The 24,794-nt window shown below is 37.7% G+C and overlaps 2 protein-coding genes across 4 annotated transcripts; both read left to right on the top strand.

Annotated features, from left to right (window-relative positions):
* The first annotated feature begins 574 nt into the window (after nucleotides 1-574).
* LOC141369323 (torsin-1A-like) lies at nucleotides 575-12,180 on the top strand. The gene is made up of 5 exons (XM_073875510.1): nucleotides 575-708; nucleotides 788-1,053; nucleotides 10,623-10,798; nucleotides 10,873-11,006; nucleotides 11,134-12,180. The coding sequence occupies exons 1-5, from the start codon at nucleotides 597-599 to the stop codon at nucleotides 11,388-11,390; spliced, it is 945 nt and encodes a 314-aa protein (XP_073731611.1). The 5' UTR covers nucleotides 575-596; the 3' UTR covers nucleotides 11,391-12,180.
* Nucleotides 12,181-15,032: 2,852 nt separating this feature from the next.
* On the top strand, nucleotides 15,033-24,018 carry dnajc16 (DnaJ (Hsp40) homolog, subfamily C, member 16). Of its 3 annotated transcripts, none has more exons than XM_073875508.1 (15): nucleotides 15,033-15,165; nucleotides 16,234-16,419; nucleotides 16,508-16,574; nucleotides 16,687-17,005; nucleotides 18,481-18,665; nucleotides 18,738-18,842; nucleotides 18,923-19,081; nucleotides 19,243-19,373; nucleotides 19,480-19,654; nucleotides 20,431-20,613; nucleotides 20,955-21,031; nucleotides 21,104-21,184; nucleotides 21,268-21,357; nucleotides 22,426-22,596; nucleotides 23,173-24,017. In XM_073875508.1, exons 2-15 carry the CDS (start codon nucleotides 16,253-16,255, stop codon nucleotides 23,579-23,581), a joined length of 2,319 nt encoding a protein of 772 aa, XP_073731609.1. In that variant the 5' UTR covers nucleotides 15,033-15,165; nucleotides 16,234-16,252; the 3' UTR covers nucleotides 23,582-24,017. The 3 variants fall into 3 exon arrangements, with proteins under 3 accessions (XP_073731609.1, XP_055044485.2, XP_055044487.2); XM_055188510.2 differs by having other exon boundaries at nucleotides 22,423-22,596; XM_055188512.2 differs by lacking the exon at nucleotides 15,033-15,165 and having other exon boundaries at nucleotides 16,348-16,419; nucleotides 16,687-16,724; nucleotides 16,832-17,005; nucleotides 22,423-22,596; nucleotides 23,173-24,018.
* Nucleotides 24,019-24,794: the final 776 nt, after the last annotated feature.

Below are 24,794 nucleotides of genomic sequence, written 5' to 3'. Positions count from 1 at the left end.
TTATTGTTCTGCATTTACTGCTTAAGGTAAGCCTATTTACGATCTCTCTCTCACACACACCTATTTATCAAGAGTAAAAATACATTATTAATAATAATATAAGTAGATAAAAAACGTTATTAACGCATTGGGTATTTGAATAATCATAAAACACTTAAATATACGCTGTAAAAGTGCATTGTGCGTGTGGGCGAGGGAGCATAATGTAGCTGTTGTGAACAAGTTATGTCATTTTGCTAGTGTGGTTCTGTTCTGGTGTCGCTAGCTATAGTATGGTGCATTAATTGTGTAAGTTAAAATAACTAAATGCTAATCAAATTAAACCAAAATGTTGATTTAAATATTTTCGGCATTTTTTTGTGCGTTTGGGCAGGTTTTGGAACACTTTTCGGCTGGAAACCATCAACTCTATCTGGCAACACTGATGGGAGGCCCCCATGTGTACATAGTGCATAGAAAGAGAAGCCCGCTGTCTTGGACTTTGAAACCTCTGTTTTACAAGATAACACAGGTAGGCTGAACAAGAATGCAAATTGAAAAATTGCGGATGACATTGGAAAATGAGAGCGAAAAATCAGAAGTTGGTGGACACTTTTATGTTGCGTTTTGTTGTTGCTTCGATTTTTATTGCGATCATTGGAATAGGGTACAGCAGATACTTCTATCCTTGTGAAAATGGGGATAATTTATTACCTTTTGACTCTAAACGTGAGCAACATTTTTTTTATTCTTCAACGTTTACCTGTTAGCAACAACTTTGAAAATGTTATCTTTGTTTTATTTTCAGGTTTGAAGAAAGATTTAAATGAGAATCTCTATGGGCAGCACATCGTGTCAGAGGTGGTACTGAAATCTGTTTCGAAATTTATGACCGACATTAACCCAAACAAACCATTGGTCCTCTCTTTTCACGGGACCACAGGAGTGGGGAAAAACCATGTCGCTAAAATCATCGCGAGAAACATTTACGAGAAAGGTGACCAGAGCAAACATTTTCTCACATTTATATCTGAGCATCATTTTCCACACAAAGCCAAGGTCGACATATACAGTGTAAGTAAATTATGTGAATTTCAATATAATATACTGCAACTTAGAAGTGATGCAAAGGTTTGATCTCAGAGTCAAAGTATACCTTTATTGTCATTTCAGTCAAATACTGCTTACACGATAAAACTGTCCCTGCTGAAAAAAACAATAGAAACCATCACAGAAATTCTAATGATTTCCATTAAATATAATAGGAACAATTAGATTTTACAATTTAAACCACTACAAAATTCGTTTTTGTAGTGTGTTTTGGGACATATTGCAGTAGGATTTAATGCCCCCACCAATCGAACCTAACACATACAAGTAGTATATATAGATTTTAAGAAACTAAGAATTAATGTAGGCTTTTAAAGAGGAATTCTACCGAGGAAAATATATCGCCTGGCAGTGAACTTTGAGCTTTGATATGGTAGATCATTTGACAGGTATTATTTATGCTATTATAGCAACATTACACACTAACAAAAATGGTATCAGGAAGAACGTGACCTTTAAAACAAAAATGAAACTTAACATACCAAGCGAAACTAAACAGACTACACAAGACTATAAAGCGTATGCCTATTAGAGATTAAAGTGGTTCAACTTTTTTTAATTTATTTATTTTTATTGTATACATTTCACATATAATCAACATAGATAACGGTTTCACAAATACTGCTTTGATGAGTTTCATATCACCATAAATCAGTAATACTCAGGGGCGTCATGCACCAATTTTTTTAAGGGGACACAGTGTGCACAGTTCACAGAAATTTGTGCATACACAGACATCAAACGAAATAGCTTTCAGTCTTTTCCATGGCACTTCCATTTCTTACAATCTGAGCGCCCCCACCTTCATGCAAAAACCTCCAAAATAAAAGTGTAAGTTTCATATTAAATATTCAATCGGAATAATGATAAAGAGGGAATGTTAATGTACGTCACCGCAGTGTTGCATTATGGGACGTGGGCGCCATGTTTAGAGGCACCGCCGACCGCTATGCCATTTAATTGTGGGTGTGTTAAGCTAAAACTAGGTAAAATTGAAGAGAAACGGAAGAAATCGAGAAGTTGAAAGAAAAAGAGATTTGACCCTATCGGGAGAAACTAAATGCTACTGCCAAAAAACTTTATTTGGACAAATAAACAACATAGATCCATATGATTTAGCAGCCCAAGACTGGATTACGGATCCAGACGCACTACCTCCGCTTACATAAAATCTGGTCAATTACCTTGTTTTTGCAGGACTTTATTTACACTTTGCAAGAGTTTAAGAGCTATAAATCCCTTCAAGCTTATAGTAAGATGACACTTCTTTTGGAGTCTTATGACGGTTGGCAAACCAGCTATTTACTGACAATGTGTCAATGTGTTAATACCTACGTATCTTAATGATTCTATAAAAAAAATTCTCTGTTGTAAGTTATTCTGTGCGATGAAACAACACATGTTCATAAGATAGCACTTCTGTTTTGGCCAAGTTATTAAAACAAACAAAATGCTAAATGTTCAGCTAAGGTTATGTTATTTTAAGAGTCACAAGCAGTGGGTTTGAGCAGTTGCATTTAATAAAAAATATTTGTTACAATCGTCAAAATTGTCTAAATATTTATTTTTATAACTCATGTGTTTAGGGTGATCAGAAATGAATGAATGAATGAATCAATAACTTACATACAAGTTAGTTTGACAGTGTTAGCATAAAAACAAGACAATTTAAGTGGTTCTGCTTTTATTAATCACAAATTACTGAATGACTGAAAATGCAGCGAACACACTCTCGCTGATGCAGGTTTTTTTTTCATATAATTTTCTCCTGATTGCAGTAGGCAAACCACGCAATCCGGCGTCTTTTCGTCAGCTCCTGCACTGGCTTCCCTTGTTTTTTCCACAAATAAAAGCTGGAAAAACGTATTCTGTTGTTCAGTTTCCTCCCTGAACGATCGCGTGACCTTCATTGATCGAGCAGTACTGACCAAACATATCGACGTTTATTAAAATCTAGACCGAAAATACAAAAACAACCTCCAACACATGAACTCAAATACAGTGGGACAGGATCCTGCAAATATGGCGAATTACCCATAATGCAACACCGCGTGACGTCAACTCCACATTCCCTATTGGCATCATATTTACATCTGAAACGGCATGTTTTACGTTTTGTTTAATGAGTTGTTTAATTGTGTCATTAATGCATTTTGCAAAACAACTGCATTATCCTATAAAATTAATGTAATTTTAAATCCATAAAGTATATAAACAACGGAAATAACATAAGCTATAGCCACGTCATTGACTTTAATGTTCAATAATTCAGCGTATATGTTTAGATAAAATTATTAGAGGAACAGATTTTTGCATTAAATTTTACCTCATGTCAGCATGTTTGATTCCGCGCCCCCGTGAACTCTGGCGAACTTTGGCTGTTGTACCAAGAAGATAAATCTAGAAATCTCTACTAATATATAACGTCGAGACGGTCACAATTTAAACCATACATTTTCTACACAGGGGATGTTAACCGCACATTACCGTACTGGGGTTTGGAAATGTTGTGAGTGTTTCTTGCACGTTTTAATTCCTCAGATAGACAAATGCAGCAGCAGCAACAACTAAGCTCGTGAGCGCGCTCAGATGCTGATGACGTCTGCGGCTGCGCTGACTGCAGCCAGAAAGTAATGTAACACGATCAAAACACTATCAAAACGGCAAAAATCTCTGAAAAGTGACAAGGATGCAGCACAGAATTCATAATATTGTGCATATTAAACAGATTAAAAGACAAGTAACAGATTGATGGACGCTTGTTTGATTTTGAAGTTGCATGCAAAATCCATTTGGCTCAAAAAACCAAGGGTGCACTGCACGTGCCCTCTCAGTTTGAATGGGCATGGCCTCTGGTAATACTTTACGCCTCATTATATCTTGCGAACAATAACATTCATATTAAAGTTATTAGGAAACAATTTTCAAATGTTGAGGGAAAAAGAAAGAAAAGAAAGAAAGAAAAAAACCTGGGAGCAGTGCTTTAAGTGGGCCGGAACGCCCCGGTACTCAGTACCGCCACTTCTAAAAATAGCTCTTGAGCGTACCACCACCTCTACGTGCGCCCAGAACGTGCTTTTAGCGTACCGGAACGCTCATCTGTTTAAAAATCAGAGGTTTAATTTAATCATTTGGCTGCGCTGCCGCTTTTCAGAGCGCCCTTAATGTACGCTTCCTAATTCGTTCCACCGAGAGCAGAGACTACATTACCCATACACCCTTGCGTTTACAAGTTAAAAGCGCATGCGTCCTTCAGTCAGTGTCAACGTGCTCTGGAGAGGTGTGTGTTTGTGTGTGTGTGAAACGCACAACCATAGCTGCTCGGTTAAAATGAAAATACAATAAACACGTAATATGCCCTCCTTGTTTTAGACTCTGAGTAGTAAAAGAACGCCGTCAGAATCAGAGGACTCGCTGACACCCCACCAAGCCAGAATGATAGCTGCAGGTCAGACGCAAGCCTTGTAGGTACGTGATAATCTCCGCTGTCGCGGCTTTCAGTTTGATTCCCCTCGACGCAACTTCGGATTTCCTCAGGCGATGTGCAGAAAACATTCTTGAAATTGTAATATACATTTAGTTGAATTGCTAAACTAAAAGTAAACGAAATTTCAATGTATTTGAACGACGTGCACAGTACACTCTTAAAACGAATGTGTTGTTTTAACACATCTTGTGTTGTCCCTTTTATTTATATGAACTCTAAATCAGCACGAAATGACACATAATGTGTTAAATAGTTTAACACAAAGCAATGTGTTAAAATTAACACATCCAGGGTGTTTAACACATAACACATAAACTATTTAACACATTATGTGTTAATTTTAACACATTATGTGTCATTTCGTGCTGATTTAGAGTTCATATAAATAAAAGGGACAACACAAGATGTGTTAAAACAACACAAAGTGTGTTGTTCTAAAAATAACACAGAGATGTGTTAAATTAAGGACAACACACTAGGTGTGTTGTCCTTAACTAGACACAAGATGTGTTAATTTAACACATTCGTTTTAAGAGTGTAGTTTTACCACCCGCAAAATGGAAAACAATGGGACAAAATAAATGACTTTAGAGTTTCAAATGGCCAGTATTTTGTTATTCTTGACCCCATAGACATGGTCTTGGTGTCATTTTAAAGTTTTTTTTTCAAGCTTTTTCTATCTGAACCACTAGTTTTAGCATTTAACCATGCTGAAAATTTTACTCACATATCTACCTTTTGCACATTTTATTTATGTTCAAAAACTCTTTCTACAGTAGCTCTTTCTAATGGTATTTTTTCAAAATCCTTTTGCACATTTTATTCAGTAGCTATTTCTAGCTCAAGCAAATCCACAAATTTATAAAAGGATTAATTATTTTTTACAAGGTCGTCTGTTGACTGCTAAATATAAAACCCCTTCAATATAGGAGTCGAGTCAGCAAAAAAAAAAAAAAAAATGGAGTACCGGCACCTCTTTTGGGCCACTTAAAGCACTGCCTGGGAGGGTATACACATTTAAATTAAAAAAGAGGAATTTAAGTCTTTGTAAATGTCCATAGTTCTGATCGCTTTGCGGTTTGAGAGTCCTTGTAAGGTTTTAAAATATATCTTCATATAAGCCTTGAAGTGGGTGATATTGGGTTTCCTTTCAGACCATTTCATTTGTGTAAATGAAAAAAGTATGTGAACTTATGAACCTTCCGATCTCCCTGATGACCCCAATATGGAAATGACTTAAACTGCAATTCATTGACTGGCCGCTAGAGGCTGGCTCCAAAAAGCAGTGATTTATCATCTAAGCGTTTTATATAATACAAAACACTTAGGTTACTCACGTAACCCCGGTTCCCTGAAATAACGGGAACGAAGCATTGCGTCAGTTGCTGACGCTATGGGGGAAACTCCTGTTTACTCCGCGATTGAAGCCTATTGGTTAACGTCTGTACAGACGTTTGAACCCGCGCGCGGGATGCACACGTCCTTATATAAGCGCGGGTCAAAGCATCAAGAGCTCATTATTATTCGACTGAAGCGTGCAGCCGAATAACACTCGCTGCATAGACGTTTGTAGCACGGCAAGAGACGCGGTGCTTCGTTCCCGTTGTTTCGGGGAGGCGGGGTTGCGTGAGTAGCCTAAGCGTTCCCTTTCAATACGGTTCACTTTGCATTGCGTCAGTTGCTGATGCTATGGGGGAACGTAATCCCATCACGCCGTGCATACACAACATACTGAAGTGCCTTACCGGAGAGACACTGCGTGTGGCCCTATATCTGGCATATTCACAGCTTAAAGCAAAAGTGTAAGCACCATATAAAATGTTAACGCGCATACGGTGGGGTTTAAAATGCACCGGGAGCACATAACATAGCACAAGACGGCGAGATCACCGAGTGCGCCGCGGGTGTGGGAGATAAGTAAATTCAGAGTCACTTTGGTGAGCTCGCTGAGCGCACCGTGGTGTACACATAAAACGCATAAGCGTGCATGATTGAGCCGAGAGAAACTGCGCTCGTAGGGCAGGGACGTCTAAGCTGTACAATCTGACAAACGTAGACAGCAAAGACCAGCCGGCCGCATAGCAGATATCAAATATAGATAACCCTGTAAACCAAGTCCATGAAGAAGCCAAACTCGCACAGAGTGGGCGATATATAGGACATAGCTCATAGAGGGGCGTGAGCCAGTGCGATGGCTTCAACGATCCATCTAAATAACCACTGTTAGCAACAGGCATACGTAGTGAGTGATCTGCGAAGCTCACGAACGGCCGATCTGACTATAATATGCGGTAGAACGGTTCGTAGCGTGGGATTATACAGATACCACAATAGTGTGAACCCAAGTGCGCCCTCGAGCACATCGGGATGCATATAGGTAGTATTATAGTGCACAGATCGGTGAGCTTTCCAAGCGCGCCGTAAATGTGTATTGACTCTAAATTGCACGGGGCACAGGTGAATACTTGAATACATCGTGAATGCATATAGATGAATCAGAGTGTTATAATGCACAGGCCGGCAAGATTCTCGAGCGCGCCGTCATGTGTTCTGATAATAAATTGTGCGCACACGGGTGAACCCTTCAGTGCACCGTGAATGCGTATAGATAAATCAGTGCACAGAACGCGCCGTGAATGTGTACAGATATGATTGATGAACGTAACGGTGGGCACCAAACGCACCGTGAACGTACACAGATGAACAACATTGTATGTGTCACAAAGCATAACACAGCCGTGTATACAGGTGAGCTTTTCCAAGCGCATCTTTAGTGTATACCGAAATGTTATAGCGTGCATATGTGAGCTTCTCTAAGCGCACGGTGGACGCATATAATTCAAAACCATATCGTGCATACAGGTGAGCTAACAGGCGCACCTTTAATGCAACAAACCTCAGTGCGTGAAACATGTCGAAGCTGTAAACTGACAACGTGGACGGCGGGGACCAGCCAAACGACAAATGTCAAATGAGAGACCATGCCCGAGGAGCTAATCCACACATGGAGTAGACTAACCACGAGTGAGCATCATTGTCACGGGAGGTGATAACGTCAATGATCCATAAATAACCTGTATTGACAGCACTTCATGCAGCTGTGTGTACCTTAACGGTTGCGTTGTGACAGAACACAGGGGGGGTTAGCCCGTGTGTGCTTGTCTATGCATCCATCTAGTCTCATGGCTCGCCGTGTGTTCATCCCAGAGGAACAGCAGGGGGAGCACGAAACATGGGTAGGGCAACCGATGCATATAAGTGCGGTCCCGGCGTGGGAGGTGCCAGACGGGTGACGCGCTCGGGGGAAATTCATAGCAGAGAGGCTCACTCAAGCCGCTGTGCTGGACGCTATTACAACAGCGCCTGCTCTTTTAGCTTATAGCTTTATATTAAAAATATTGATCTTACCGGGCGGCCGCAGGGGAGACCTCGTCAGGCATGTGTCCGCTGCACAGGGCTCGTACCACGGCAAGTGAAGGCTATCTTCGGTTCTTGGCCGAAAAGCGGCAGGGGAAGACGCTAGACCTGGATTCTGCTATCTTTGATCCTCAGCCGAAAAACGGCAGGGGAAGACGCTAGGCTTGGACTCCGCTGCAGGGCTTTTGTCGACGGCGAGGTAAGGCTTCTTCTTCTTCGGAGCAGAGAGAGGTTCACGCTGAAGGAGAAAATGAATGAGCTCTTGAAGCTTGACCCGCGCTTATATAAGGACGTCTGCATCCCGCGCGTGGGTTCAAACGTCATTATTCTGTACTTTGTACAGACGTTAACCAATAGAGACAGAGCGCAGCTCTAGCGTTCCACCGGGGGGGAAAGCAATCCAACCGTCTCCATTGACTTTGCATTGCGAGAGGCCGCCTCCTTGTCATTTCTGGCTTATAACAAAAAACTGAATAATGCCTAAAAGCTGCTGTGTGACAATATGTACAGATAACAAGCCAAAGAACCCAGAAATAAGTTTTTATAACCTGTCGAGCCGTAAAACCCAGCCTTTAAGGAGAATAAAGTGGATCGCCGACTACGTTTCCCCCTAGTGGACACAGTTTTACTAATAGGAGTACTATGAAAAGTTGCCTGTGTCCATTTCTGTGTCTTTAAACGCTCGTTTTTTAGCTTATAAAAACGTATTTGTTTTTTTGGGTTGTTAGATGTACACCTTGTCACACAGCAGCTTTTAGGTATTATTCTGTTTTTAAGTTTAATCTGTAAATAAGTTTTTATAAGCTGTCGACCCCAAAAAACGAGCGTTTAAAGACACAAAAACGGACACAGGCAACCCCCCACAGCACTTCCACCAGTAGAACTGCGTCCACCAGGGGGAAACGTAGTCGGCGATCCACTTTATTCTCCTTAAAGACTGGGTTTTACTGGGTTCTATGGCTTGTTAGCTGTACATATTGTCACACAGCAGCTTTTAGGCATTATTCAGTTTTTTGTTATAAGCCAGAAATGACAAGGAGGTGGCTTCTCGCAATACAAAGAGGCTGTTTACACTTGGCATTAACATGTGTTTTAGTCGATCGGATCGCAAGTGGACGACGTTAATGCCAGGTGTAAACGGTGTTCAAAACGTTTTGAGCTCGTCCACTTTCGACCACTTTCAACCACATCCAGAGGTGGTCGAAACCACTTTCGATCGGATCGCTTTGGAGTTGCGGAACGCACATGTGGTTGAATGCGTTCGAACAGCCACACGCGACCGCCTTCTCTCCGCCCATTTATCTAATCTGAGGTAGTAAACACAAGTTTTACGTCTTTTTTGACTTCTGGCGTGAACATTTGGTGAACAGCGCTAGTTTTAGCCTTTCATTGATAAAACTAAGCAGCTGATCTCCGTAGTTTCGTTTTGAAAGCATGTGAAAGTTGCGCGATCCTATTTCATCAATTGCGCTGAAAATTCAAAGAAAGCTCTTACATACTCGTGTACAAAACACTGTGCAGCATGTTTACTTGCTAAACAAGCAGTGCACTCTGACATAATATTAGTTTGCATCCATATAAACTCATAATTACTCCCGCTCGGGTTTGAATGACAGCAGGGAGACTCGCCCACCGTCTCACAGACCACCCCCTCATAGTATACAGCACAGAAGCGGTCGAAAGTGGACAAAAGAGACGGATTTAAATACCAGGTGTAAATGTAATGTGTTTCTCTCGTCCACTTGTGATCCGATCGATGAAAACACATCTTAATATCAAGTGTAAACTGCCCCAAAGTCAATGGATTGCTTCCCCCCCCGGTGGGCGTGGTTTTCAAATTTGCATAACTGCGCTCTGTCTCTATAGGCTTCAATCGCGGAGTAAACAGGAGTTTTCTTTTTTCTTTGCCCGCATAAACTGTTTCACGAGTTCACACTTACAAATAAGTCAGATAGATTAAATTGGTAAAATATTTGGTGTAGCCTACTGTCTGGGGAGAGTGCTCTGAGCTTGGTAATTTGCTCGAATGTAAAGTAGCCTACCCCAGACTCCCATTTTTATTGACTGCAGCTTACAGGTATTATGATAAATCAGAAAGTTGACATCCAACAACAAAAGCTTTGTTATTATGTGCAGAACTTGGATCGCTTTCATATGCAATTAAGTGTATGAAATATAATTTATTTTCAATTCTATTAAAAAAATCTAACCAGTTTGAGGGGGTCCCCCCTCGAAATTCACTCCACGGACTCTGTCCCCCATGTTTCCCCTATTTCCAACCCTGAGTATATTGATTCAGTTTACATGCTGTTAAATATAAAGCTTGGAATCCTATGTGTGATTTATGATTTATATATCACTTAATATTGCATTACTTACTTAATTTAAGTGGTCAATTGCTAAACTAACAACAGCTGACTTAAAGATGCAAACTGTCCCTTTTTGTGCCACCTGGTGGGATTTCATAAAATACTTTTTGAATGAAAATGGATTTTATTTACCACCGTGAACTAACGCAGTGGCAAGGCAAGGTCTAATGTATATTAAAACCAGTAATCATTAAACCAGTTCAATAGTACATTTAATTGCAGGGTCTATTGATCTAACTGGCATATGCATATATATTTAGGCACAACTAAAGAATTGGATTCGTGGAAATGTATCAAGTTTTCCTCGGTCTATGTTTGTATTTGATGAAATGGACAAGATGAATCCACGGTTGGTCGAAACCATAAAACCTTTTCTGGACTACACACCTCATGTGGATGGAGTGTCGTACCGCAATGCAATCTTCATTTTTCTCAGGTAATGCTGTAATAGAATAAATATACTCTACAAAACTGACCAGCAGTCCATCATAAGCTTTCTTTAATTTGTAGCAATGCAGGTGGGAATGTGATCAATAAAATAACTCTGGATTGGCAGAGAGAAGGTCAAAAAAGAGAAAACCTTCAAATGAATAGCATGGAAATGGAGACTCAAATCCTTCAGAATATCTTCAATGATGAGAGCAGTATGTTTAAACAATAAAATGTTGTTGAAGTAGCATTTACCAGATATTATGTTGTTACATTCTTGTAATATATATAATTCAATTTGTTCTCCCACAATTTCTTTTTTAATGTGTGTCTATTCTGTAGGTGGATTTTGGCGCTCTAGTATCATAGACCGTCACCTGGTAGATCACTTTATTCCTTTCTTACCTCTGGACTTGAAGCATGTACGCCAATGTGTTCTGGCTGAAATGGTCAATATGAACATCAGTATAGCTCAATACCCTGATCTTGCCGAAAGAGTGGCCAGAGAGATGCCCTTTTTCCCTCCAGAGGAAAAAATATTTTCTATTAAAGGCTGCAAGTCAGTCAGACAGAAGCTGATACTGTACTTCGATGAATAGATGAAAGAGACTTTCTTTATTCTTAAAGCAACACTATGTAGTTTCCATGTGAAAATGACTTACAGCTCCCCCATGTGGTTGAAAAGCGCAACAGTGGCTGGTATCAGGCACTCTTCTGCAGGCAGGGGGAGGGGCGGGGCTGTGTGCTCTACCCTCCACCGCCACTTTCAGAGTGTGCTTGTAGCAGCTAGGAGGCTGCTCAGGTTGCAGCAACAGTACAATTTGTCCAGTTAAAAGTTGTTCTATCACAGAAATAATTTTAGAGACATTATTTAGAGGTAAAAACTACATAGTGTTGCTTTAATTAGGTTTCTGCCATTGTGTCTGATTATATTCAACTGATTATCTCCTGCTGTTTACCTCCAGGGACTGTTCAAAAGGTGTTATTTCTATTTCATCTACTTTATGATTAAACTTGACCTCTTTAAGAAGGTAATATTAAAGTTTGTTTTCAAACACATTATAAATGTATTGCTGAATGATAAAAAGACTGTGTGCAACTATGCATACTAAATTGTGGAATACATTTTTTCTACATTTCTGTGTAGAGCCCGACCGATTTATCGTTTTGCCGATTTTATCGGCCGATATGAGCATGTCGCAGATATATCTGTATCGGCGTATAAGCCGCAGATATGAAGCCGATATGAACGTCCCTTTCAAAAAACATTAAATGCTTTTGAAAGATGTAAGTACTTGTTTGGCCAGCAGAGCGCGCCCTATTGGTTGCTAATGGCAACCCAGGTCACTCACTGGAGTGACACCAGCCAATCCCCCACCCCTTTCACTTCAGTCAGTTCAGGTGGCGGCAGTCACGCGGTTTCTTCTTTACAACATTATACACCTGGTATTAAGATGCACTTTGGTCGATTGGATTATGAGTGTGCGAGAGAGACATATTCCTGTTTACATTTGGTGTTTTTAATCTGTCGCTTTTGTCCACTTGCGAGTTGTTTAAAACGCAAGCGGAAGAAATGACACGAGGCGGAGAAAGGACGCGCTTAAACTGACGCGCAGTCTGTGGGAGTACAGCTGCTTGTGTTGTTAATTTAGCGAGGGTGTAGACGCTTTAGTTTTATAAAAGTTTAAAGTCCCGACAGAACACTGTGGGTTCGTGTTATAAAAACGTTGTGCAGTACATTAAACATAAGCCTACATCATTATATTCTCAGTAAGTCAAGCATTGTCGTCTGAACGGTAAGTTTCTATTTAATTTGTGAAGTATAACTTACTGTAAAGCTAATAAACAATGACTTTATAAGTTTCTATTTTTTAAAATAAGCCCAATATAACATTATTCTCGTCAAAACAGACAATTATTTAAGTTATATGTATTTTGTTTTGTTTGTGTTTTAAAGTTATTTATAATAAGTCAAGTTTACTGTTTTGTGCACTTATATCAGAATCATTTTGGATAATATAGTTTATTGTTAACTTGTAAAACACACCTGCCTATATTACATATCTTTATCACGTCATTTTAAGTGTTTGTTCACCACATTTGTGAGTGATGTGATCATTACAAAAAAGTATTTATATATAGTATATTCTGTTAATGTATAGTGTATTCTATGTACAGTACTGTAGTAGTATAATATACTGTAGTATATGTGTACTGTACTATAATATGCACATAAAGAATATCGGCATATATATTGTTATCAGTCTTTTTTTTACTCCCTAATATCTGTATCGGCATCGGCCCCAAAAAATGCATATCGGTCGGGCTCTATACAGGAGTATTTATTGGGGCTGCCTAAAACGGTGGCCCTGCCACTAACACAATCACGATGCATGTGGGCGTGGTTTTTTCGCCAGCAGACATAAGGTTGGGGCTGCCATTTCAAATGCTCGATTCAAATTTTCTCTTTCCTGTCAGTAATCTAGCCACAGCATTTTGAGCAATCTGTAAATGTGCCATTTGGGATTGTGAAATGCAGACATATAGGATTTGGTTTTTGATAGAGACAGGAGATAAAAAGCTAGAACCAACTATCGCACTGATTTGCTTATTGAATTGTAAAGGTCACATATTGTCAGAACTGAAATTTTGTGGCTTTTTTCATGATAACTGAGATCTAGGGGCTATGTAAGTACCATATACGTTTCAAAACATTTAAGAGTCAAATGCACACACACTGTAAAAAAATTGCAGTAATTATGCAGCTGGTTGCCAGTAACTTACTGTAGAAGATAAAGACAGAAAATGTTTCATGTTCATTTAACTTTGAACAAATGTTGCCAGTAAATAACATAAATGTAAAATCTACAGTAAGATACTGGCAACCCGCTGCCAGTAATACTGTAATGTCTACAGAAATACTTTACAGTGCAGCATGCTTGAAGTAGCATTGCACTGACTACTGAAAAACATTAATATACGAGAACAATGGCTAATGTTCATTTATTCAGAAATTCCTCAACAATTAGTTCGACTTTAGCCATCTGTTCTAAACACTTCTGACTGCTTCAATGTGCCAGTTCAATGCTGGTTTCTCCAGGAATCTACTCATCAAAGCTGTTGCGGTCCTTACTTTGTTGGGTCCGACTTCAAAAAACACGTAAGTAAACACATTTTAAGTAGTGCTGCATGATAAATTGCATGCAATTGTCAGGCGCATCTCGTAGATTAGTAGTAAAGCGGCATCACCTGCTTTTAGAACTGTCTGCCAGTTTGATAGATTATCTGTTGATAGATATTACGTTGTGTGTTTTCTTAAGTTACAGACACCGGCCCTGTTGGTTTGTTGAGTTGGTAAGGTTAAAATCTTTTCTATATCCTAACATTTAGTGTACAGAAACTAACATTTACTTCCATTAAGTTATTTCATCTATGTATTTCACTCATATAACAACAGGCCAATCACAAGAGAAGCTCATGAATATTACTTATTACAGGCCAAAACAACTCCAGAAAGAGCTCCTGAAAGAGGAGCTGTAAAAAAATATAGAGAGATTGTTTTTGGCACTTAAACTGCAAATATATATTCTAAAATAAAACTCTAGAAAGCTTAGAAATATGGGACCTCTAAAGATCTATCTATTTTCACGCCCAAATTCTGAACTAATGGTGAATAAAATTGCTTAAAATACCATGGACGTTTCTTGGTCTGATTTCAGAAGGGTTAAAGGATTTTCTTTGGTTTTGTCTGAGTTCACAAATAGGAAATTCTTGTCAAACCAAGATTTTGTCTCCTGAACATATGCTGCGTCCTGGTTTGATCTCGACACTGGAATATATAAATCTGCATTGAAAAGATATACATTATATTTCCTAAAAAATGTAACCCAACGGGATCATTAATAAGTCATAAAGAAAAATATTTCTGTTTATCCACATAATACAACATAGGCTATGTATTAGTCTATCTCCAACATAAGCACAAACCATTTTTTACCATTTACAATTAACCCCCTACTATAATTTAATTTCTGTATAAATGTTTTATTGTGATAAAGACATTACTGACAAAGACTGGTATTTAAAACTGCACAAATCTGATCAAATGTTTAAAAATAAGGATTGTAATAAAGGATATGTTTGCAAAAGCGTACATTTACAGTAATTGTGTATTAAAATATGCCCCAACATGTGTGTGTGTGTGTGTGTGTGTGTGTGTGTGTGTGTGTGTGTGTGTGTGTGAGTGAGAGAGAGAGAGAGAGAGAGAACAGTAGTAATGTCATGTGAATAATATTATTATGTCGCGCTCGTGTCGTGGTGAATGGTGACGCGTTACTGAGATTAAAGGATGAACAGCGCTCAGCATCAGATGCGGTATATTCATCATTCATGTTTTATTTCTTATGTTTCATTCTGATGCCATGTTTATGATAAAAGCACGAGCTGAGGTGGCTAACAGGCTAGCTCAGGATGCGTTACAATCGTCACGTGTGTTTTTAACAGCATGTGATGTATTATTACTGTCTGTAATGCACATCTGAATATCATTTCTCACCTGATATTGTGTCATTGCGTTTCATGTCGCGTGTGCTGCACCAATATGATCGATATCATTTGTCATTCAGATTACGAAACTTACGTTTTTGCATGAAAGTCTTTGTTTGCAATGTTTATCATAAATGGCATTATTATCCAAAATGTGGACATTTTTATTTTTTACATGTAACAGAGGAATGCAACAACTGTATCATAACCCAATAAATATTAATAATAATAATCAGTGTTAAATACTTGTAGTTTAAAAATATTATCATATTTATGTGCATATATATATATATATATATATATATATATATATATATATATATATATATATATATATATATATATATATATATATATATATATATATATATATATATATATATATATATATATATATATATTTATAGAGAGAGAGAGAGAGAGAGAGAGAGAGAGATTTTTTAGCATTAAAATATGATGCACAACATGAGTACCAAAGTATGGGACGAAATTAAAAACACTGAACTTGGTTGGTTAAGGTATTTCTTTTTAAAAAAAGGCAAGATGGCAAAATACAGCCAATCATGGAAAATAGGTTTTATTTTTATAATATACAAAAAAGAAAGCTGACAGGTAATAAGGTATACATTGACTCAAATTTGATCTGTTATAAAATGTTTGTGTTGTAATTGTTTGAAAAGCCTTCTTACACACAACATGCACCGCACAAAATCTTCAAAAAAATCTTTAATAATGTGTCTGGGTAATGACCTCAATGGTCATGGTTTGGAAATAATTTTTGCCTGCTATACTGCATACACCTTTATTTATTTCATATAAATGCTAAAACACTTCTTTCCTTAACCATCAAGCCACTTTTCTTAACCATTAACCATTGGTGTTATTTTGGTTCTTCAGTCTGTAGGCATCAGATCACATGGTCATGATGAGACTGGTAGTCTTTGTGATGATGGTCTGCATGCTCCTGATGGATGTTTTAGTAGAAAGCACTGCACAATTTGATCCATATAAAGTTCTTGGAGTCACAAGAAGTGCAAGCCAAGCAGAAATTAAGAAAGTGTACAAACGCCTGGCTAAAGAATGGTGAGAGTAGCAATATATCTGTGTCTTAACATTTAATTATAAACAGGACACATATATTCATAATGTCATCATTAATTTCTGCTTCCAGGCATCCAGACAAAAACAAAAATCCAGAAGCAGAAGACACGTTTGTAAAAATAACACAATCTTATGAGGTAATTTTCATATTCAACAATGAAGTGATAACAGATCTAGATACACACAAATTTCTTGCATTTCATTCATGTGTCAGAGGAAAGCTGATGTGTATTTTATCCTTCTTCACAGATCTTGTCAAATGAGGAGAAGAGAGACAGTTATGATCGGTACGGGACAGTGGATAACACTCACTCTTACGCTCACCGTGGGTTTCGCCACTTTCACGACAACTTCTTCGATGAATCTTATTTCCACTTTCCCTTCAATAATAAAGGTGGGCGGGACTCCGACAGCAAGTACACGTTACACTTCAACCAGTACGTCAATGAAGTGGTGCCTGAGAGCTTTAAGAGGCCTTACTTGATCAAGATCACTTCAGATTGGTGTTTAAGCTGCATTCATATCGAACCAGTCTGGAAAGAAACTGTGGAGGAACTGGAAACTATGGGTGAGAGATTGTGAAAAACTTTTATCTGTAGCTCAACTAATATAGAATAATGGGCTCAAAACCCAACACGTTTGTTGATAAAAAATGTAAAGTTTGTATACACACTTTAGATAAGCGCATTTGCTTAATGCATATACACTGCAAAAAATGATTTTCAAGAAAAAAATTCTTAGTATTTTTCTCTTGTTTTCAGTAAAAATATCCAAAAATTCCCAAACTAAGATGCTTGTTCTTGATGAAAAATTTGCTTACCCCATTGGCAGATTTTTTTGCTTGTTTTATGCACAAAATCACTTAATTTTGATATTTTTGGTCTAAAAACTAGACTTATTTTCTTGGGTCGTTTTGCTCATCAAGAAAAAGCATCTTAATTTAAGAACCTTTACATATTTTTACTAAAAGCAAGACAAAAATACTAAGAATTTTTTTCTTGAAAATCATTTTTTGCAGTGTGATTCTCACGAAATCCAGATAGAAGGCGCCCACATCAGAATAATTAAAAAACCCTTGAAGCCAATTTTTTTGCACATATAAGATCTGAACTTACTATAACCATTATTTTTAGAGGATTTAAAAAATATTTCCTATAGAATTATTTAAATTTTTTTTAGATTATCATTATCAAAAATGATTATTACCGCAACATGATATTACATTAAATATATGCATTTACAAAATCATGTTTCGCTAAAAAGTTGTCTAGGTACTATGACAAACAAAATTTCAACTTTTATCTGGAGAGAAAAAATAAGAACTGCTTACCTGGTAGCCATCTTGAGGGTCACAGTCAATTATGTTCCTTCCAAAAATGCTTGAAAATTGTTGCGGAGGATGAGAAAATTGGTCTTGGACACATTTATATTCCTTATTATTGTCTCTACATTTCTACATTCTACATGCTTCTTTACTGTAAATGTTTATGGCATAACATGCACTGAAGCTTTTTATTTTTTAGATTTTTAAATTATAAATATTTCCATGTCAAAGAACCCAAATCCAGTCATGGACACATTGCGGTAATGAAAAAGTTCCCCTTAAATGTGGAAAAAACAACAAAATTGGTTTGTATGATGTCATTTGAAATCATGTGCAAAATAGTACATGAAGAGATGTTTGTAATTGTATGCTTCTTATTTTGATAGCATTTACTTTCTTTATCAAAATGTTTCATGACAACTCATAAGTGTAATTTTGCAAGAATCACCTATATGCATAAATGAATGCTAACTTTAAATATCCTATTTATTTACTATCCCCTTAATAGGGTTGGAATAACATAAAATGACATTCCAGACAGCAGACGACTCTGGGCCGGATCCGCACCGGATCAGCGCCAGAGCTGTTGACTTCGGCACAGATCTGGAGCGGATCCGGCACAGAGTCCTCTGCTGTCTGGGATGCCTTGGCATGAAATTAAGGTGCTTTCGAATTTCTTTCATTAATTACTCCATGTAAAAAAAAAATTCCGTCTTTAGGGATTGGAATTGGTGTGGTTGATGTTGGTTACGAACGGCGTCTAGCCAACCACCTGGGTGCACATCAGACTCCATCCATCCTTGGTGTCGTCAATGGCAAAGTGACTTTTTTCCATTACGCTGTTGTGAAGGTGCACCTGATGCAGTTTGTGGAAGACTTGCTCCCACAAAGGCTGGTGGAGAAAGTAAGTCATCAGTAGTTTTTTTAAACATAGTGTTGCTTTTACCACAATCCCAAATCTAAATCCCAACTTCAGGTTACAGACAAAAACAACCAAGAGTTTCTAAACAGCTGGCATGAGCTGAACAAGCCACACGTTCTTCTGTTTGACCAAGTGCCTTCAGTTCCTCTTCTTTATAAGGTAAAGTTTGTTAGTAACCACCTGCTCGACTTTCGTATGTCCTCCTCAAGCACAGTGGTTTTACATTTATTGTCCAACAGCTTACAGCATTTGCCTATAAGGATTATGTGCAGTTTGGATATGTGGATCAGGGACTGTCGGAAACTGCTGACCTGCTTAGAAGGTTCAACCTAAACACGTATGCGCCGACTATGCTTGTTTTCAAAGAGGATGTAGAAAAGCCTGCAGATATTATACAGGTAAACATACCAAGCTTAATATAATCAAGGTTAAGTGAGATGCTTACTGTGATGGTGCCAAGTAAAACATATTTCTAGCCAATCAAGATTTTGGGAAACTGAATGCATGCCATGTTTGAAAAGATCCAAAATGTGCTTTTTGTATCTATTCGTTCCCTCAGGCTAAAGGGATGAAGAAACAGATAATAGACGAGTTCATCACCAACAACAAGTTCCTCCTAGCACCTCGACTGGTCAACCAGAAGCTGTTCGATGAGCTTTGTCCTGTCAAACAGTTCCATCGACGCAGGAAGTACGATGGATGCGTAAACATTTTTGTAAAATGTTTCCAGAAATAATGTTGGTTGAGCTGATACAACAGGTTCCCTCAAAGATCTCAGATGTTTCTCTTTCTCCAGATATTGTGTACTTCTTATCACTGGTGAGGAAGATTCCTTTACCTCAGGAAATGAAGCCTTCCTCTCTTTAGCATCTCTCAACACCAATGACATCCTGCGGTTCGCTTATGTATACCAACGACATCAGCAGGCACTATGTGACGTTCTCTTGAAGAACAATGATGGCTCATCACAGGTAAGCACACAGACTGATAAAAAATGTATAGCTTGTAAATAATGTCATTAATGACTCACCCTCATGTCGTTCCAAACTCGTAAGACCTCCGTTCATCTCCGGAACACAGTTTAAGATGTTTTATGTTTAGTCTGAGAGCTTGTTGACCCTTAATTGAAAATCTAAGGTATACTGTCCATGTCAAGAAAGGTAATGAAAACATCATCAAAGTAGTCCATGTGACATCAGCGGGTAAGTTAGAATGTGTTGAAGCATCGAAAATACATTTTGGTCCAAAAATAACAAAAATTACAACTTTATTCAGCATTGTCTTCTCTTTTGACGCGGCTGACGTGTTATCTGGTGCGCTCCAGCTGTGTTTTTTTTTTTGTGCAAAAATTTTGGCCCAAAAAAGTATTTTCAATTCAATTTTCCTAGACGGCATTTTGTGAAACCTTTGTGAAATCACAAAAAATGCTGGCGAGCAACTTAAAAAAAAAAGGCTGGCGGGGAATGAGGAATAGTTGTTGTTATTACCTTCATTTGTTAATTGCTGCGTAATATTTACACGACATGTAGATTAAACAATTAAAATATATTTTTTGTTAGTAAAAATCTACTTTGTTAGTAAGGGTTGAGATTTTTTCATTTTAAAATAATTTATTTGCATCTTATGGTTTAATTGTAATTAATTAATTAATGTTTTTCATCAACTCACGAACCCCCTGCAATTCCCTCTCGAACCACTAGGGGTTCACGAATCCCAGTTTTTTCCCAGGTTTGTGTGTGTCGAGCAGGTACTGATTCTGGAGAGGCGTAACAGTGCCGGTAAAGTTTTGTATAAACCGGTTCTGGGTGGATGGAACGGCAGTGAAGAAGACAAACAAAAGCTTTTGGAGGAACTGGACAGACTGCAGAAAGATCCGTCCATACTCAACTATGATGCCATTCTGCCAGAGCTTAACAACGAATTTGCTTCTGTGAGTCCCTCGGGTGCTTTTAAAGTCTATGATGATGAGAAATTAGCTCTGACCTAGATACATCTCTCAGTGGAGATATCTCGCAGTTAAAATAGCTGTTGTTTTCACCTAGTATTAACGTTCATCTCATGTGATCTGATCATGGGTGGCCAGACATTTAAAAAAAAAAGCATCATGTACATAAAGCGCAGAAAAGCTGGCAAACCAGACCACCTTGATGATTGGATCAGATAAGATGGATGTTAGGATTAAGTGTGAGATCTTATATGCATGCATTGTACCCCAAAAATTATCGTGGTATTATCTCAGTCTATCTTAATCATTCATTTTCTCCATTTCAGATGTTTATATTCAGATGGATTTACGCAGCATGTGACTACTTGTCTGAAATTATTGATGATCTTCTTCACAATAACTGGTAAATAAAGGAAAATAAAGGTGTTTGTGTTTTAATATTTCAATGTCCTAAAGTTTTTTGTTTGACCTGCAGGCGTGAGATGATGCCTCTTCTGTCTTTGATCTTTTCTGCACTCTTCATTTTATTTGGCACTGTGATCATGCAGGCTGTTAGGTAAGATGAATTGTGTTTATAATTCAGATATTTCTTTAGACCGGTCATGTGTAGACTATCAGATCTGCTGTTTCTGATTTCAGCGATTCAAGCGAAGAAAAACAGCCAACATCAAAAGCTAAAGATGCATCGAAGACAGAGAACGGTTCACCAAGTAGCTCCAACCCATCCAGGTCGTCTCCGAGTTTGCTACATTCACAAACTATTAAAGATAAAGTGCACCTGTTTATATTGCATCGTTATAGTTTTAATATAAGTAATTTCGTAAAACTGGAACTTTCCAACTATTTTTTTACGATTTTTACTAGTTGCAGACTCTTAATTGTGGTAATTCAAAGTAATGTGATTACGGCGTATTTAACTCTTTCCCCACCATCTCGTCAATTAAAGGTGCAGTGTGTAAATTTTAGCGGCATGTAGTGGTGAGGTTGCAAATTGCAACCAATGGCTTAGTCCACGGCTCACCCCTCGCTTTTGAAACACATAGAGAAGCTACGGTAGCCACCACCGGACAAACATGTCATCGTCGGAGACAACTTAGTAGAAAAAAATAGTTCTTTAAGGGCTTCTGTAGAAAAATGGCAGCACAAAATGGCGACTTCCATGTAAGGGAAGGTGTATGTAGATAAAAACGTCTCAATCTAAGGTAATAAACACATAACGGTTCATTATGTAAGGTCTTTATACACCCCTGATAATATAGTTTTGTATATTATTTTGCATTTCTGTCAAAAGATCCTTCTAAAAATTACACACTGCACCTTTAAGAGGAAACATTTCCCTGCCAATGACGCTTTCCTGTACAGATTTTTAACGGTAATCTGTATTTCCGCTATTATCCACTAAATGGCTCCTACCCAATTTATAAAAACTGAAGCAAAAACTAATTTTTAAACATTTTAAACTCTGTGTATTTTTTGATAATTGTTCTGAATCTGACCTCTAACAAAAGTCCTTTACAAAAATGCAATTATTTCAGATTTTTGCTCAAAATTTTTCCCGTTTTGTTTGTTTGTTTGAAAGCAGAGAGTCTGTTCTTTCATTTGATATATTTGTTTGTTTATATGTTTATAGAAGAACATTTTCCTGGAAGGATTTTGTGAAATTTGTAAAAAAATATATAAAAAATGTAAAAAGGCTGGCGGGGAATGAGTTAATCTTCAAATCTTAAAAGATTTTTTTACTGCAGAATAATCATCTTGTTTATTTTCTCATTATAAAACTGAAATGTTGTCCAGCAGTCGGCAGCCGAAGAAGAACTTTGTGGAAGTGACGGAGTTAACCGATATCACGTACACCAGTAACCTGGTGAAGTTGAGGCCGGGTCATATCAATGTGGTTCTAGTTCTTACCGATGCCACGAAGAACATCTTGCTCAGCAAGTTTGCCAAAGAGGTTTATTCATTCACTGGGTGAGTCCTCGCAGGTTACATTACAACCCAGCAAGCAAGTTTGCGTTTAAAACATCTAATAGCCGTCCAAACACAGCCTAGACGTCTAGGCTAAAACAATGCAAAATTTGGGCTGTCAGTGAAAATTTTGACGTTTAACCATAGAAAAAAAAACAATGAAATGAAATAAATGAAAACCAAACCCCGTGTAATCACTTTTGACTTTGCTTAGATGATGGAATATCATCTCACAAGTTATTTAACAATGTAACCAAATTAAGTTTTATTTTGGCTAGAGTAGGGTTACTAATAGCTGGACTATACCGGTTTTATAGTACGTCTAGACTGTGAAATGACGGCTATTGCTTGTTGGGAATACTCTTGAATTCAAAGGTAAACACCTTGACTGTGTTTAGTTTATGTCTTTTACTGTCAGTCGTTTTGGTTCAGTCCTGAGTAGAAATACTTGTACCGTTTATAAAGCATCTGCCAAATGCATACAGTAAATGTAGTGCAATGTAAAGTGAATAGCTAAATAATAAAATACAATAAAAGCAAAATTTGTTGTGCATAAACAGTGTTTTTTCTTCTTTACAGGAGCCTGACACTACACTTTTCTTTCCTGAATGTTGATAAACACAGTGAATGGATGGTAGCCGTGCTGGAGTACGCCCAGGATGCCATGCAGATCGACAGTGACGAAGATGATTTAAGCACCCGCAAAATAGACTACACCGGCTACGTTCTGGCCCTCAACGGACACAAGAAATACCTGTGTCTTTTTAAACCAGTCTACACCGGCGAGGACGTGGAAAGTAAGCCGGAAGAGGAAGGAGGAGCCTCCAGGTCTAGAAAGGGTATGACACGTTCACGGTCAACAACTCTTCAGATCCATCACAAATTAGATCGACTCGGGCTTTGGATGGAGCGATTGATGGAAGGGACGCTGCCACGGTATTACGTTCCAGCCTGGCCCGGTCTGGATAAGATTACTGTTAATAAATAAAGCATGGGGGAGCTGGTGAGCTTTTGCTGGAGCTTATAGCTTTTCTGGTTTTAAAGTGAGACAAGGCTTGAATCACCTGAGAGTACAAAAAGTGTAAATGTACAAAGATTTTGCAGAATGGAGAGATTAAGGGTTGAAGAAGGAAACTGTCATTTAGAATGAATGGCATTTGTTGCACTTGAATCGACTATGACACTGTTTTTCACTTCATGAAGATATTTGGCCTAATTTATTCAATGGCCTATGTAGCTTTTCTTGCTATAAACTATGCCATTCATTGAGAGTGAATATGAAGAGCTTGGATGCAAAACCCTCTAAGTGCATCTTTCTTGTTCTTGAGTATTTTAGATTATCAGGCTCTTACACCGCAAAAAATAATTTTTAAGAAAAAAATGTCTTAGTATATGTGACTTGTTTTCAGTAAAAATATCTAAAAATTCTTAAATTATGCTTTTCTTGATGACAGAAGTGGCCCAGGAAGATAAGTCTAGTTTTTGGACCAAAAATATCAAATTTGGGTGATTTGGTGCATAAAACAAGCCCTAAATTCCCTAAACCCTAAATTCAAGAAAATTTTGCTTACCCCATTGGGTGATTTTTTTGCTTGTTTTATGCACAGATTCACTTAAATTTGATACATTTTGTCTAAAGGCTGGACTTATTTTCTTGGGCCATTTTGCTCATGAAGAAAAAACAATTTCTTGGGTCGTTTTTAGAAATTTTGTCTTGTTTTCAGTAAAATTATCTACAAATTCTTAAATTAAGATGTTTTTTTTCTTGATGAGCAAAATGACCCAAGAAAAATAGTCTTGTTTTTAGACCAAAAATATCAAATTTAAGTGATTTTGTGCATAAAACAAGCAAAAAAAAATAAAAAATATCTGCCAATGGGGTAAGCAAATTTCTCTTGAATTTGTCTTGAATTTAGTGTTTAAGAAAAATGTTCAAGATTTTTTTGCTTACCCCATTGGCAGATTGTTTTTGCTTGTTTTATTCGCAAAATCACTTAAATTTGATATTTTGGTCTAAAAACTACACTTATTTTCTTGGTTCGTTTTGCTCATAAAGAAAAAGCATCTCAATTCAAGAACTTCCAGACACTTTTACTGAAAACAAGACAAAAATACTAAGAATTTTTTTCTTGAAAATCATTTTTTGCAGTGTATCTTTTGGTTCAGTAAGTTCACTTTAATGGCAATGAAAATGTTAGTCA

Source organism: Misgurnus anguillicaudatus, chromosome 13 (assembly GCF_027580225.2).
Source record: "Misgurnus anguillicaudatus chromosome 13, ASM2758022v2, whole genome shotgun sequence".
Classification (NCBI taxonomy): Eukaryota; Metazoa; Chordata; class Actinopteri; order Cypriniformes; family Cobitidae; genus Misgurnus; species Misgurnus anguillicaudatus.
Note: the sequence above shows the minus strand (reverse complement) of the source record. Positions and strands in the feature narration are given on the sequence as shown.